The 16,586-nt window shown below is 35.7% G+C and overlaps 1 protein-coding gene and 1 long non-coding RNA gene across 2 annotated transcripts; one reads left to right on the forward strand and one right to left on the reverse strand.

The window, feature by feature from the left end:
• The first annotated feature begins 581 nt into the window (after positions 1-581).
• Positions 582-13,147, forward strand: LOC145617284 (DNA glycosylase/AP lyase ROS1-like). The gene is made up of 20 exons (XM_081671979.1): positions 582-892; positions 1,419-2,378; positions 2,962-4,680; positions 4,752-5,177; positions 5,895-5,985; positions 6,328-7,678; positions 7,786-7,865; positions 8,064-8,148; positions 8,227-8,318; positions 8,395-8,463; positions 8,574-8,610; positions 8,697-8,779; positions 9,337-9,822; positions 10,199-10,235; positions 10,314-10,371; positions 10,496-10,635; positions 10,718-10,783; positions 10,869-10,983; positions 11,059-11,097; positions 12,762-13,147. The coding sequence occupies exons 2-20, from the start codon at positions 1,634-1,636 to the stop codon at positions 12,881-12,883; spliced, it is 5,841 nt and encodes a 1,946-aa protein (XP_081528105.1). The 5' UTR covers positions 582-892; positions 1,419-1,633; the 3' UTR covers positions 12,884-13,147.
• A 206-nt stretch (positions 13,148-13,353) lies between these two features.
• Positions 13,354-16,402, reverse strand: LOC145617285 (uncharacterized). The gene is made up of 3 exons (XR_014107695.1): positions 16,174-16,402; positions 14,168-14,242; positions 13,354-13,457 (listed from the first exon to the last, which is right to left on the reverse strand). It is a non-coding gene; the product is annotated as an uncharacterized LOC145617285 (long non-coding RNA).
• Positions 16,403-16,586: the final 184 nt, after the last annotated feature.

Here is a 16,586-nt window from a genome sequence, read left to right on the forward strand (position 1 = left end):
TTGTACGTAAGAGAAAACATTATTATGAGATTTTTTTTTATTAAATATCACCTTTTTTTTTTTTTTTTGAAAGATATTAAAGATCACCTTAATAAATGCTATCATAATATTCATTTATTTGTTTAATATTCACTAATAAAATATATTGATGGTTAAATTTATGCATCGACAATCATGGTAAATGAAATAGGTGAAATATAAAAAGAATCAACATTACCTCTTACACATATATTATGTTGGATAATATCCCATCTCTTTCCGTTAAAAAATAAAAAAAATAAAAATATATATTTTAATTGATTTCTAGATAATTAATGTAGCAAATGATAATTTTTCGACAATAAATAAATTGATACTCTCATGTATATGTAATAATAATAAAGAGATAGTAATAAATCACGCATAACATGAAATAATCAAACATAAATAGAAATAAAAGATAATAAAATCGCCAGTAATAAATAATGTTGATACGGAGTATGTTTTGACCATCAAAATCAAATATCACGTGCGAATATGATATGAAGGGGATGGAGAAGTAGTAGCACATGGAAAATTATATTATTGGTTTACCGGGAAAAGGTGTTATTATCAGTTTCAGAGTGAGGTGGGAAAAAAGAGAGAAAAGTTCTACCCTACAAATACAAACAACAAACAATTTCCTACATTACCATTTTATTTCACATAATTTACATAAAATAATTACATGAAATGAAATAAATAAAGAAAAACCACCACACCCAACCCATTCTTTCTTCTTTTCTCACATATTTATTTTTTTCTTCTTCATTTTCTCTCTCTTCTCTGAATGCACAAACTGTTGTTTCACTCCATTTTATCTTTCTCGACCGCTCAAAGGGTGGCAGATCTCCGGCATTGACCCACTTTTCCGGTAACCAGTTACCCTGATTTCATCTTGTTTACCAATTTTTATACTTTTTTATTTTTATTTTTCTGATTGTTGGTTTTTTTTTTCCTGAAATTTTTAATGTTCATTTTTTGGGTGTTGTGGAAATTTGCAGACTGAACTGTAAATCACAGTTGTATCAGCTGAAGAATGAACAGTTTTTTTTTTTTTTTTTTTTTTTGGAGGGGCTGATTTTTGCAGCAATAAAAACAGAATAAAAATTGTTTCTTTGGTTTTTAATTAATTATTAATAAATTAAAAAAAATTATATCGTTCTTCAGCTGGGTTGGAATGCTCTGATCTGAAAGATCTGCTACTTAATTAGCCCAAAATTTTTTGATTCTGTGAATCTGGGCTAATTAAAATGTTTCAGCTGTAAATTAATTAATTAAAAAGATTTCTGGGTGTTTTTTTTTACCATTTCTGTGAACAAATTCAGGGTATTTTTTTTTATTCCAAATTCATTGATTTAATTGCTTTCTTGTCTAAACAAATTTCCCCGAATTTGCAGGTTATAAAGGAAAAATGGGTTCAACCTGAAGGAGATTTTGCAGGAGAGCATAGTTTTGGGGAAGAAATAATTTTGGTCAATTCTCTCCAACAACCCATCTAACAAACACAATTTTATTTATTTTTTATTTTATAAAAAATAAAAATAAGTGTTTTTTTTTTTTTTTTTTTTTTTTTTTTAATTTTAGAATTTGGGTGATTTTCCCAAAGAGTTGAATGATGGAAAATTACAAAGGAAAATCAATTCCAACTGTAACAGATTTTGGTATAGAAGGGTCATGGATTCCATTAACCCCATTGAAGCCTCATCTTGGACCGATCTATGAAAATGGTGAAGTTGAGAAATATTTGTCAAGATATTCTCAACAAAATAATCATGCTCAAACTCTTTTATCTTATTCAATTTCTTCTCAAGAAATTAATAATGGCAGTAGCAGTATTCCCAGTAGCAGTAGCAATAACAACCATCAACAACACCTTTGGGATGATGGTAGTGGTAGATCAATCAATAATTTACAGAGTAATAATAATGTAGGAGAAATTCAGAGAAGGGGTTTAGAGGATTATCTGCCTACTTGGAATAGCCAAGGTAGGAGAACAAAGGTGGCTTATCCTTCTACAAACCCGACAGTAGCGGCTGCAGCCATGGCGGCTGCTCAGAGTAGTAATAACGGTAGTTATCCTTACTTTAGTTCTTGGGAATCATCAATGCAATGGAGACAAAATGGGGTCGGAGATGGCGGCTCCTCCGCTGCGGCCGCAGCAGCTATGGATCAGTTTGAGAATATGTCATATACAAGTCTGTTAGCCAGGAATGATGCTTCTGGTCTGGGACTGGGAATGGGGAATGCAGCAGTTTATCAACAAGGTTGGGATTATAATCAGCCACCTGCAGGAAATAATACCAATTTATATGGCAACCCAGTGTACAACCCGATTTTCGGAGGAGAAATGCAAAATTGTAAGTTTTCTTTTGTTTTTCAAAAGCTTTGATTGTCAAATTATTATGTGAAATGAGGTTGTTCTTTATACCATTTTGTTCTGTATCTCACAATATCCTTACCATACATGCAGACCTCTATAAAGTGGTGGAAAACCTGGGAAAAAATAGTGATGAATGGTGTTTTGGGATATAAACGGGAAAAAAATAATAATAAAAATAAAAAGGCTAATCTAGTGGGCTTGGGGGTTTAGAGATTGCTAGATTTACCCACACACAAATTAGACATTAAAAAATTAGTGTTATTAAGTTGGATTGCACTAATCCTTCGTTTTAGAAATTATCTATTTTTTGACGCATAAGATGGGCCAACTCCAAATCATTTTGGAACTAAGGCTTTGTTGTTAACGGGTAGATAATGGTTTTTCTGTGGTGTTTGGCCATCTGAATTGGCAAATTATTGTTTATATTTCTAGAAAAGAAAAACTGAAAAAGGGAATACGGTGAACGGATTCTATGCTTGCATATTTAATCTTATTTATATATTCAAAATACCCTTCTGTTGGATATTACTGATCTGATACTATGCAATGGTGTGTTGTAGGTGCTTCTCCTCAGCAGTACCAGAGTGTTTATGATGCCAACTCGTCTCAAACCACAAAGCAGGCAAATGGAAATTATTCCAATTTTGCTCCTGCAACTCCAGACTCTCGGTGGAGAATTGACAATAATGTGGCTCCAGGGAACTCACCTTTTGGCACTTTTCAAAGACCAAATGAGCAGAACCGGTTGCCGGAGCAAGTTGAACAAGTTGCTGCTGCTGCAATGATCAACCTTCAGACTGTTCATAAAGAAGTCACTGTTCCCAATACAGAAGAATCATCACCTGGTAAAGTCTCCATGACAGAAGAGAATCACAACCCTGACAAGGGAGGCGACCAAGTTATTGACCTGAACAAGACACCAATGAAGAAAACTCGACGAAGAAAGTACACACCGAAGGTTGTAAGCGAAAAGAAGCCTAGACAGACTCCAAAACCCAAAACTCCAAAGCCCACTGATCCCAAGGAGAATGCACAAGTTAAAAGAAAGTATGTGCGGAAGAACAAGATGAACACACCTTCGTCAACTCTTCTAGAAAGAGAAGCTGAAGCAGGAGAGCAAACTCCAGCAGGAGCAACTGAAGCAGGAGAGTCAACACCGACAGGAGAAACTGAAGAAGGAGATTCGAAACCATCCGGACTTGTCACCAAGTCCTGCAGAAAATCCTTGAACTTTGACTTGAATGGACAAGCAGCAGAAAGTAACTTTCCTCATATGTCAAATGGATATCTGTATTCGGAGCCACAGCCAAACAAGGGTGACACTGCAGATACTCTAAGACAGGGAGAAGAATTGATGATGGAAACATCAAGGGTGTGCAATGTTTATGACCTTAACTATACCCACACTCAGGAACTCAATAATCACTTCTCACTTCCCACAAAAGACTGCCAAAATAGTGCACAGCCTGACCTTATTATCCTCTCAGGGGGAAAAGATGAGGCTCGTCACAATTTGTTAGGGAACAACGCTGAGGTTTCATCCAGAAATGATGCTCGTCTTGCACAAAGCCCCAATTCAAGCCCTTGTGGAAGTTCCAACGAACAGAAAAATACAAGAGGATCAAAGAGGAGAAATCCCTGCATGACAGATGTTGCCACTGGAAGTGTGGATGCTGCCACTCACTGTGCCTTCTGGCAGCAAAACCGCACAATTTCTGGAAATGCTATAATTGGAGAACTTCACACGTTTCTCTTTCCCGAAATTTGCAAGAAAAAGAGAACTGAGAAGGTACAAAGGCCACACATATCAAGCATTCCATGTACTGCTACTCCATCTGGAGATATCAACCAGGAAGCAGGCACTCATAGTCATCCAAGAGTTGATCCCACTGCATCAAAGTACTACTGCAACCCTGCTTCTTATAGAGTTAATGCAATGGCTCACAATCATGCCGGGTTACTTATGGGAAGTGTTGAGAACAAGATGCAGCTATTGAATACTTGGGCTGACATGGGAAGGTTGAAGAAAAAGAGATCAAAAGGCAATACTCGTGTTCGTGATTTGGCCCCACTGATGGGACTTTCATCTGTCTTGCCTCCCAAACCAGGACCCAAAGGTCCTCGCAAAAAGAAAATTGATGCTTCAGAACATGGTTACACAGAGGCCCTAGAAGCTGCAAGCACATCAAACCCAAGATCAAAGAGGGCATCTAGGAAATCAAACAAGCAATGGGACCTCGTCTTGTATGATGCTAATCAATCTGCCAGAAAAGCAACAGGTAAATATTAGATAATCTGGCATTTTGCATCCTCCAAAATGGAATATAACTCATTTTTGCACTTGCTGCAGGTTCTATTCCAGCACTACCATGGGCAAGAACCAGCTCCAGCTCCATCGAAGAAATAACTGAAGGAATGAAGCTGCTGGATATCAACAGAGAAGGCTACAGCACACCAATTTTAGAACGGAATGCACTGGTCCCATACCGGGCAAAGAAGCAGGCCAAAAATGCGAGAAATGCGCTAGTTGTTTATGGGAGAGATGGGACTATGGTGCCATTTGATGGTCCCTTTGATCCTGTTAGGAAGAGGCATCAACGAGCTAAAGTTGACCTTGATGATGAGACCACTAAAGTGTGGAGACTTCTTCTCGAGAACATTGACAATAAAGGTGTTGATGGAACTGATGAGGATAAAGCAAAATGGTGGGAAAATGAACGAAGTGTCTTCCATGGGCGTGTGGACTCATTCATAGCACGCATGCGTCTTGTTCAAGGTATGACTTAAAATTCTTTTAATCTATCTATTCTTTATTTTTCATTATTATAGATACCAATATGATTCTTTCTAAAGAAAAGAAAGTATGAATCACAAAGAGAGAAGCTCAAGTACATTCCTAAAGGGCTGGCATTGCAAGATTGTAAATCCCAAACTAATACTATAAGCCTTTAAATTGAAATGGCTGAGTAGCAGGAGCAACCTTTAATTAAGGTCCTTTTGGAACACCCTTTTTCCTTTCCCCTTTAGAAGTGTAAATATCTCCGAGTCCAAAGTCTAATACAATATAAACCTTGATACTAACTTTTTTACCAGACAATGCAACTTGGCAGAATAAAAGTAAACATATAGTAGAGTTAAAATGCTCAATTCTAGATATCATAAGACCACTGACTCAAGAGTTAATATAAGGTATTAATTATTTAGCAAAAAGATGTAAAAACATTCATATACTAATATGTATTGCAACTACATCAGCTATGAGCCTATGAGGCGCTATAAATTCATTTTGTTTAGTGTGAGTAGAGATTAAGCATATCCGTTAATCAATTTTCAATTTAGACATGCTATTTAACAGACATCAATAATGATTGATTGCATAACACAGGTTTCAAAGCTTGGAACTTTCAAAAAAGCTGCAATTATAGTAAACCAGAATTTACCTTCAGCCAGAATAATGAAGTTGGTCACTAACAAATATGTTTGCTTTATACAGGAGATAGACGCTTCACTCCTTGGAAAGGATCTGTTCTGGACTCTGTTATTGGAGTCTTTCTTACTCAGAATGTATCAGACCATCTCTCTAGGTAAGATCATGCTGAAATAGAGAGACCATTATATTCCACTAAGAAAATGCGTGGTTTGGGGTAAAGAATTAAAAGGTTAAATAGAGAAATAACAGAGCAGGTAAATGGGTGGAAATTGTGGTTGATTAAAGAGGGATCCAATAGTTAATACCCCTTTTTGGGGGATTAATATTACACTGAGGGGGAGGTATTACCCATCTTCCCCCTATCCCTTCCTCCTCCCTTGTCAAACACCACTTCCACTCATCTTCCCTATTAAATTTAATTGTTATCCCTTGATTTCTTTACCCTAGTTTAATCATGCCCTGAATGAGAAGTATCTTAAATCTTGTTTGATTGCAGTTCTGCTTTCATGGCAATGGCTGCTCATTTTCCCCTCAAGTCAGAAGGAAGTGAAAGTACCCTTTCAGAGGAGTCAACAACTGCTTTGATTGTTGAACCAGATGTTTGTATAATTGAACCAGAGGAAAGCATTACTTGGAACGAGAAGACAATAGATCAGCAGATTTTGAGTGGAAATTCAGGGATAATCCATGAAATTGACCATAGTGAAGAGAAGGAAGTTGTCAATAGCAAAGAACTGACTGGAAGAGCTCCTGGTTCAGTTAGCCCTAAGGAATACTCCAGTGAAAGCAGTCAAAAAACCCCCAATAACTCAACAGTCGATAATGCAAATAGCCAGACTACAGAGACAGAGACAGCAAGTGCCTTAGGAGATGATAGAGCAAAAGATGATGCAACTTCATCACAACACTCAGTAGTGTCATCCCAGAACTCCATCAACTCTCCAAATCTGCAGACTGCTGGAACCATGAGCATCTTCTCAGAGAACTTTATAAATACACAGCCTCTAATATCTAGCTCCCAGTCCAATTATTTTGATTGTTCCACCCCATTTCTGAGTCTGCTAAAGATGGCAGAGAGTCCCTTCCTTAATGAATCTTACAGTCAAACCCAACAAGATCCACTAGAGTGCATCAATCATGTAACAAAAGGTTCTGCAGAAGCACAAGGAATCTGCTCTAACGACCAGTTGAATCTGAATTTTCAATTACCAGATGTAGAGAGCAGATCTCCCGATACATCAAGAAAAGATGAGAACAGCTCGCCAACAGAACAAAGCAATCTGACTACGGAATCAGCGGTGCAACAACTTGCACAGGAGAAAATTTCAGATAGCATTCCAAGATCTTTTCCAGAAAATATACGCTCATTTTATGTTCTTGAGGGTGATAACATGGTTATGCAGTCACAAAATCAGTTGGCGAAGGAACCATCAGATAATGTTTCATCTGCAAATGTTCAAACAAGTTCAAATTGGAAAGGTGCAAACTTGAAAAATCAAGTAAATGCTGACATTACTGAAAGTACCGCAGAATTGAAAAGGGCGAACAATGATAAAAAAGTAGTTGAGAAAATATCAGTACAGACATATGCATCAGGTGGAATTTCAGAGATAACAAATGCAAATGCTAGCAAATCTGGGAAAGGAAAGGCAGGAAAAGTAAAGGCTGATGCATTTGACTGGGACAGTTTGCGGAAACAAGCAGAGCCTAATGGTATAAAAAAAGAAAGACCAGCAAACACAAGGGACTCACTAGACTGGGAAGCAGTAAGACATGCTGATGTGAATGAAATTGCTGAAACCATTAAGGAGAGGGGCATGAACAACATGCTTGCAGAACGGATAAAGGTGAGATCTTATTAATCAAATATTTGACTTGTACAAGTTTTGTCTAAGTTCAATCCCATAAAATCATAAATTGCTTGCATCATTGCTAATCCCAAATAATTATACAGGCTCTATTGGACAGGCTGGTCAAGGATCATGGTAGTACCGACATGGAATGGCTGAGAGATATTCCCCCAGACAAAGCAAAGTAAGATAGTGAATCAAAATATCAATTGATGAAATTCCTCCATAATAACAGCTAATTTTATGCCTCAAGCTTTTTTATGTAACAACTAATGCTATTTAATACATGAATTCCATACACTATTGTAATTTTACATTCTACTTAAACAGCCATGAAATAACCACTAACCGCATAATGCCCAATTTCTTGTTAATGATTCAGAGAATACCTATTGAGCTTTAGAGGGTTGGGATTGAAGAGTGTGGAATGTGTGCGACTTTTGACACTGCACCATCTTGCTTTCCCCGTAAGTCTACATCAATTTCATTCAAAAATAATTTTAGAGAGAATTATTTCATACTGACTAGAAGCTATATTAATTCAGGTTGACACCAACGTTGGACGGATAGCTGTACGGCTAGGATGGGTTCCGCTTCAACCTCTACCAGAGTCACTTCAATTGCATCTTTTAGAAATGTAAGTACAAAGTCAATGTTTACTGCAGTGTTAATGACACTTTTCAGAAGATGACTAACAGCATTTGCTACCTCAGGTACCCTATCTTAGAGTCCATTCAAAAGTACTTGTGGCCACGGCTTTGCAAGCTTGACCAAAAGACTTTGTAAGAACAATATTATTTTGATGTTATTTTTCTCTTTAATTTGATTATTGTGTCCATTAATTTAATGATTAAAATGTAACCATTGGTAAATGTCATTATATGTGATTCAGGTATGAATTGCATTATCACTTGATCACTTTTGGAAAGGTACCTTGACATCAAAAAAGCTTCTTGGCCTTTGTTTTCGTTAATAGATCATAACAGGATTATATTATAATTTATAATACACGCAGGTATTTTGCACCAAAAGGCAGCCTAATTGCAATGCCTGTCCCTTGAGAGGAGAGTGCAGACATTTTGCCAGTGCATTTGCAAGGTTAGTATTCCATCTGATCTAATCAATTTACCTTACAAGGTATTGAACAAAAGGCATCAAGCAGATGGTTGTAACAGCTGTCAGCTTCCTTGGAAAACCTCTTTATGAACTTGGAACAGAGCAGATTGCCACTGGACAATTTTATCTGCAAACCCTACCAACACCATAAAAGAAATGAGAAGAAAATTTGAGATATTTTAAAAAGTCTATATAAAAATAATTACACAAGCATTAAGCTAGGGTGAAGCATAGACGATTACAGATTCAAACCTATATTTTACCTTAAATTTAAGTAAAAGTGATCACACACACACACGTATACAACTACTGACTCAAATCTTGTTTGGCACCTTACATTTATACAAGTATATATTAAATAAACTCAAATTTCCAAGGTACCGGATCGTGAAACAGTTGAATAGATCTGGATAGATTATAGAGAATCTATTTGCTTGCACTGCAAATTAATATTGCCAAACAAGTTTCCATATTATACATAATGCTCTAAGTACCTTGTTGTAACCAATAATTGGGTAAATATTTGTTGTTGGCTGCAGTGCTAGATTTGCCCTTCCAGGGCCAGAAGAAAGAAGCATTATGCCTTCAAGTGGGGGCAGTTCAGCACATCCGAATCCTCAAGCTAGCACCAACTTTTTGCCTTTGCCCCCCTCTTATTCACAAAGCAACTGCAATAATGGTGCTCATCCAAGTGCAGTTTCATCTTCCCCACTAGCACTACCCTCACCACAGACAATCAATCAACTAGAGAGGCAATCTGAAATTAGGAGCTGTGAGCCGATAGTTGAAGTTCCAGCATCACCAGAACCAGAACCAGAGCAGGAACAGACATTATGTGATATTGAAGACTACGAGGATCCTGATGAAATACCTACAATTAAGCTCAATATGAAAGAATTCTCTCGAACTCTACAAAATTACATGGATGGAAATTCAAATGCTTTGGTGGCGTTAACACCTGAAGCTGCTTCAATTCCAACACCAAAGCTCAAGAATATAAGCCGACTGAGAACAGAGCATCATGTGTAAGTTAACAACTCTACCCTGCAGAGTTTTGCTCTAGTACTTGCTCCTTTTAAATCATAAATATTTGGATTTTACTGCAACATAAAAGAAAATTTTCCAAGTCTACGTCAATAATTAAGGCAAGTTGGATATAGTATGAAAATTTTAGTTTTCACACCTGTTTTAGCTGGTGTATATGTTTATGAAGTAAACAAAAACCACACACAGCTATTCTTCATGCAAACTTCTAGCTAAACTAACATGTATAGGAATGCTTTCAACTGACAGTATTTACTCAAGAAAATCCCATTTAAAGTCAAGTCCTTTCTCAAGAAATGACTGTTTTCTATGTAATAGATTTAGTTCCACTAACTGTCTTCTGAATGACATTTGCAGCTATGAACTTCCGGACACACATCCTCTCTTGGAAAAGGTAAGCTATTTATATATTGCATTATCTGTGTACACTTTTTACCTTGGTTACTATCTCATGATAGCTGCACAATTACAGTTGGACAAAAGAGAGCCCGATGATCCATGTTCATACCTACTTGCAATATGGACTCCAGGTAAGTGCAATTAGTGTACTAATATTTTCACGTTATTCTACTGAGGATAGCCAAAGAGGCTAGTCCTGTTCCAGTTTTCATCTCATTAACTTACTTCTGAGATACTAATTGATGCCCAAAATAGGTGAGACTGCAAGCTCTATTGAACCTCCTGAAAGAAAATGTCACTCTGAAGATCCCAGCATATTGTGCAATGAGGAGACATGTTCTTATTGCAACAGTCAGCGGGAAGCAAACTCCCAGACTGTACGGGGTACACTTCTGGTAAGAGATCAGATATTTTGTATACCTTCATTTGACATCATGTCATGTAGAGTACTAAATCTTGCCACAATCCATTATTCAGATACCATGCAGAACTGCAATGAGAGGCAGCTTCCCACTGAATGGAACATATTTCCAAGTGAATGAGGTATGTTCAGTCAATTGGGTTCGTCAGAACATTTAATCTTTTGCTGCTCATTCTCCCATACTTAGCTTATTCAAATCGTATGCAGGTATTTGCTGACCATGAATCCAGTCTTAATCCAATTCCAGTCCCCAGGAAGTTGTTATGGAACCTTCCAAGACGTACTGTTTATTTTGGAACATCAATTCCAACCATATTTAGAGGTATTGAAAGAAAAATTGTTTTTGATTTCGCATGTGTGGGTATTCTTCATTCTAATTTCTAAACTTTTCGCCCAGGTCTGACCACTGAAGACATTCAACATTGCTTTTGGAGAGGTATGCAACTATGGCAATGAATCCTCAAGCAATATAATCACATATATTTCCCTCTAATGTAGATCTTTCCATTTCACCACACAGCTAGAAGTATAAATGAAGAGAATTATATTTTGACATAAATATAATCACCTCTCAGCTCTCACAATAAGAATTTTTTTATAAAAAAAACCCACACAACTATAGTTCAAATTATAGTAAAATTTAGTTTGACTCTTTAAGAAGTTTGGAAAAACTAACAACGTTAGCGGCCTTCACCTCCTACCACACCTTCTAACAGATGTGTATTCCCCTGCTTGGCTGCTCTATACGAGTAAGAGCAATACACAATCTTCAATACAATAAACCCATTTTCTCAAGTATAAATCTCTTAAAGATGAACAGCCGACACTGAGTACACAAGAGACAATGTTCCTTTGTCCATCCCGCCCCTTAATTTACTAAAGAGCACTGAGAATTTTTTCCTCTTCACCTGGTCAGCTACTTTCTAAGCTCCTATCTATCTTCCTTTATATGCACCAACACCTTACAACTTCCTTTCTAAAACCAGTCCTGTGCTTGCACAATCATTAATTTGTACTAGGCAGTGAAAAAGAGGCATGGGAATAATGTTAGCTCTAAGCTCATCTCTTATTTGTTGTTGACAAGAGCATACTCCAGCCATCATCCTCAACAATTTGCAACTACCGTTATTAGAAAGAAAATGCTATCACGTTCAAACTTCAATACTACCTTCTTTGTGCCATGTCATCATCATTAATATGGTGGGGAGGGAATGAAAGGTTTTAAAAACCTGTTGTTTTTTTAGACACCAAATAATCTGCCCACCCCTGCATAGAATGAGGCAGTTAATGGGAACCAAGGGGTGAGATTAAAGGACCTAAGTCTGCCTCTAAATGGGGTGGGGGTCAGATTACCCTTTTGAGGCAATGAGTTGTGACACAGAGCAAGGCCTCTATAATGCAACCACGTATCAGGAACCATGAAGACTAGATGCAAGTTTCAGTTTATGAAGCAGTTAAATACCCTATTTGACACTTTCACTGTTAAGACTGCTTCTCTCTCTATTCCAGTTCCCAGACCCCCACTAAGGATCTTGGTGACGACAACATGCTTAAACTCGTTTTTCCAATTTAATATGAGCCTGACCTTGTGTTAGATTTAATAGAAATCAGTAATGCACAGACCAGATATACCTTATTGCTACTTTCCATCATGAATAATCTCAAAAAGTAGAAGCTGCTTAAATTGTTGACATGGATTGCAAACCTGGATTCTTGCACAAATCTAGTTATCATATTGGTTTTCAAACAGATTTTTAGCCCTGTGAACCTCATTTTGCATCATACTAAAATTTTAAAGTTTTCAAACCCTGTTGATGCCTGATCAACATATAGCTCAAAGATTTCCTGATTCAGCTATATTTTCATATTTCATATAACCTTTTGCTGGAAAATAGTAATAAGTAACAAAATAGTAAAAATTGATAGAAAATAGCTTATTGCAAATTTTGATAGTGATTGGTAAAAATTAAAAATAATGAAAGTAATTTGAATTCTAGGGGGAAATGCATAAATATGATTTTAAGTGTGTAAAACTCTATGCACACCACCAACCACTATATCAAAATTATATGTTCATGCTTAATTTTAATGCCAATGCAGGATTTGTTTGTGTGAGGGGATTTGATCAAGAAAGAAGGGCACCTCGTCCACTCATGGCCAGATTGCATTTTCCAGCCAGTAGGATGACTAGAGGGGCAAAAGGTAAGACATATGATGAGTAGGTGACCATGTACTGACAATTGATGTCACAAAAATGTCAGTGAGGTTATAGAGAGAATAGCATCATCTGGAATTAGGAAATGTATCAAGATAATGACCTTGTACATCATTTACATAGATTGTAGGCAATTTAAATTCATGCTCGAATTGAGCAAGTTTTCTGCAGCAGGAGAATATAGCACAGAATTGAGATCAACATATGTGAATACAGTACTTCATAACAGACACATTGAGATAAGAAAGATGTTCTCAGTGAAATTTCAGCATCCGACAATGTTATGCAGTGTTGTCAAGACATAGTTAATAGTGTATAGAATAACTAGTTGGTAAAGATTTAGCTGATAAATTATGTCCAATTGTGCATCGGTTATAGATAGCAGATGAAAGCAACAAAGCTCTTGAAAAAACAAATCATTTTCATGGGCTATGGCTTATAATGTGTACTCTAGGTGAAACACAAAATTGTTAAATCTGAGTGAGAAAGTATCTAACCAGCAAATCCCGAAATTTGTATGTTGAGTTGAAGACAACTTGAAGTGCTTTCCCTATCTTCTGAAAGGATGAATATCTGACGAGCTGCAACAAGGACTAGGAGTTAATATCATCTAGCACAGTTAAAAACTTCAACGCATCCAACAAAATCATAAGCTCAATGCAATTGTCATTACACAATACATCAAAATGCAGTGGTACACGGATGCATACAAACTAACTTGTATGCCCTGGTCTGACTTTGAGGTTAAAGTTTCAAATTGGCTTTTTGCTGAAAATCTTAGTTAAAAACCAACTAATAATGGTAATAAATAAGCAATGAGCAACGGTTCGTAAAAAAGAAAGTTTGGGGCTAACCGTGGAAGCCAGTAGGAAGCATATTTCACATATCACAATTGAAAACAAATTTACTTTGTAAATCGGACTCTTCATTTTGGACAGATGACATGAGAAATGTTCACAATATAGTCATGTTACACACTTGGACAAGAACATAACAGGTTTTACATTGACAAAAGAAACATCTGCCCAACAATACTTATTTACTAACAAGGTTAAAAACATCAAAGCCTGATTTATAAACCAAGATAAGCCTTATTCTAGGTACACTGAGTGTAACAATCTGTGTAGGATGGTTTTTGCAAAAAATCAATGCTTTTGATTCAACTTTTGCCCCCTCTCTGTTGTAAACATGATAATTAGAACCATAATCAAAGGCTCCATAATAACTATATGGGTTTTATGTTTCCATTAGATGTATTATTCAGAAAGCAAATAAAGAAAATGCATTCTACCTTTGACTGGCTTCTAAATTGGTTCAAAATTTGCCACACATTCCGGGAAGATTCATCATTCAACAAGCCCCAAATCTGCAAGAAAATGAAAGGGTGGCTTAGTGAGTTCTCACTACCAAAGCAACGCAACACAACATAGCCCGAGTTTAAATCATGTATGATCGAGTTGCTGCACAGGAACCGAGGGATCTTCGCGAGCAAAGATTCTAAAGATTTGCAGCAACACACAAGTAACAAAAAAGAGCATAGAATCGAACAAACAATTAGCTTAGTCTTACTAAAAACAACAGTACAGCCTTGATACTTTCCAAGGCAAATTTAAAGTTAGGGCTTAGCATTGAATAGCGTCAATTACTCATATTGCATCTATACTTAGTATTTAAAAACACAAACCAAAATTGACACATGTCATCATTCTTTTTCACCTTTCTTTATTCATTCTCCCTCCTTATGTTTTCAAAGAAATTCTCTCTTCATCTCCCCCTTTATTTCTCAATAACTTTAATATTTTGTAATCTTTATTTTAATTCAATAACAAATTAAATTTCCTAAACCTTCTCCTCTTCTCATTATTCCATCTATCAATTCAATTTATTCACATTCATAATTCATTTCTTTAATTTGACCCCTTATCTTCCCCCTCTTCTTATATAAATACAAATTTTCAATAAAGATTTTTTCACACTCATTAAGTTTCAAAAACTAAAAAATTAGAGAAACATCTCTCAAAATTCTATGTGAAATTTCTACAACAATGAGGATGATGATTGAAAAGGGAAATATTGAGGTGGCAAGAATACTATGGAAATTCCATGGGATGACATTGTTTGCGTGTCATGGGGCTTTAATTTTGAAGATATTAAGCGCAATATAAGAGACATATATTGGTAAAGACTAAAGAAGAATATCATGCCTTCACATTTGATGTAAAAATTGTAAAATTATAATAAGTGTTTGGTATTTATAAAGTAGTTTTTTATACAAATTGTTGATTAATATATCATGCGATAGAGATATGATTTTACGATTTTAAGCCATTTTTTCTACAACTATTAGTCTATTACCACTATTTCATACAATATTATAATATGTCAAAAGACGATAAAATAATTCATTCAAATAATTTGTAAAGGGTTTTTTTTTTTTTGGTGACAAGATAATTTGTAAGGTTTCAAATAAATTTATAACTTAAGCATAACCCGTGCGTAGAACGGGTCCAAAAGCTAGTTTATGTTACTATATGTGTAACCGCTTATACACTTCCCTAGCAAATTGCAATCCACCATCTCCACCACCTTTGCCAAAAAAAAAAAAAAAAAAAAAAAAAAAAAAAAAAAAGTTAAATGTAAATTAATTAATTTAAAAAAAAAAAAAAAAAATTTGGAGTTCCTCCATTTTGCTCAACTGGTTCAGTGACTTCAGTTGCCGCCGCTGACTAAATAAAAACCCTAGAAAGCTTCAAATTCAAGTTGAAGAAATAATTTAATCGCTTCGAATTTTATTTGAACCTTCAACAATGGTTAACTATTAACAGATTTAGTCGCTGTCTTTTTGACGAATTCTAAAGCAAGCTTAAGCACAAAACCTAGAATGTTACAGATTTAATCGCTGTCTTTCCCACACATTGAAATAAATAAACCTATGAATTAAAAATAATAAAATAAAAACAAACAGACTGAAAATCTGAAAATCAAATCGACCAGATCAATTAGTTGCATTAGATTCTAGATGAACCTTCATTAATAGTAAACTTCACCGTCTTTCCAACCATATTTCTAGAAATTTCAAAAATCAAGTTAAACAGATCAATTAAATTGCTTCAGATTCAATATAAACCTCCAAAATTAACAAATAAAATAAAATAAAATGAAAAATCCAAGCATCAAAGTGTAATTTCTCAAACAAAAATCAAACAACTTCAATTTGCTAAGAGAGCGATTATAAAATTAATGGAGGAATCAATCTAAAACGAAAATCGAAACATCGGAAACCGAAAATCGACTTACCTGGTCGTGTTCTGGTAGATAGGGAAGAAGACGACTCGAAGACGCCGCCATTAGAGAGATGAGCGGAGGAGAGAGAAAGAGAAGTAAAGGGAAGAAAAGAGCGATTTTGAGGTTTTAATGAGTTTTGCCGCTCTTTTTTTTATTTTCAAGTTCCCTCCAACTTTTTAAAGCCCGCCATGGATTTGTGAAATTTTGGATGCGGAGAGGACGGTAAATTGAGGTGAGTTTTGTCTCTTTATTTGAGTATTGATGACTCGAGAAAGTTCTAGGGTATGTTCGACAGCATCTTTTTCAATAAAAATTTTGAGATATTTTTATCGAGTTAAAACTTTATTTGGTTTTTAACGAGTTAATAAAGGCTCGTTTGGCGTCAATTTTTATTTTTAGTTTTCTTTTTTTTAAAAAAAAAACCA

This window comes from Chenopodium album, chromosome 26 (genome assembly GCF_948465745.1).
Source record: "Chenopodium album chromosome 26, dcCheAlbu1.1, whole genome shotgun sequence".
In the NCBI taxonomy this organism is placed as follows: domain Eukaryota; kingdom Viridiplantae; phylum Streptophyta; class Magnoliopsida; order Caryophyllales; family Amaranthaceae; genus Chenopodium; species Chenopodium album.

What these genes read in the sequence shown, in the direction of transcription:
- LOC145617284 (XM_081671979.1), top strand. Translation starts at nt 1,634, where the DNA reads ATGATGGAAAATTACAAAGGAAAATCAATTCCAACTGTAACAGATTTT. An exon ending in CGGAGGAGAAATGCAAAATT is followed by an intron (nt 2,379 to 2,961) that starts GTAAGTTTTCTT and finishes GGTGTGTTGTAG; the next exon opens with GTGCTTCTCCTCAGCAGTAC. An exon ending in ATTCCCCCAGACAAAGCAAA is followed by an intron (nt 7,866 to 8,063) that starts GTAAGATAGTGA and finishes TTAATGATTCAG; the next exon opens with AGAATACCTATTGAGCTTTA.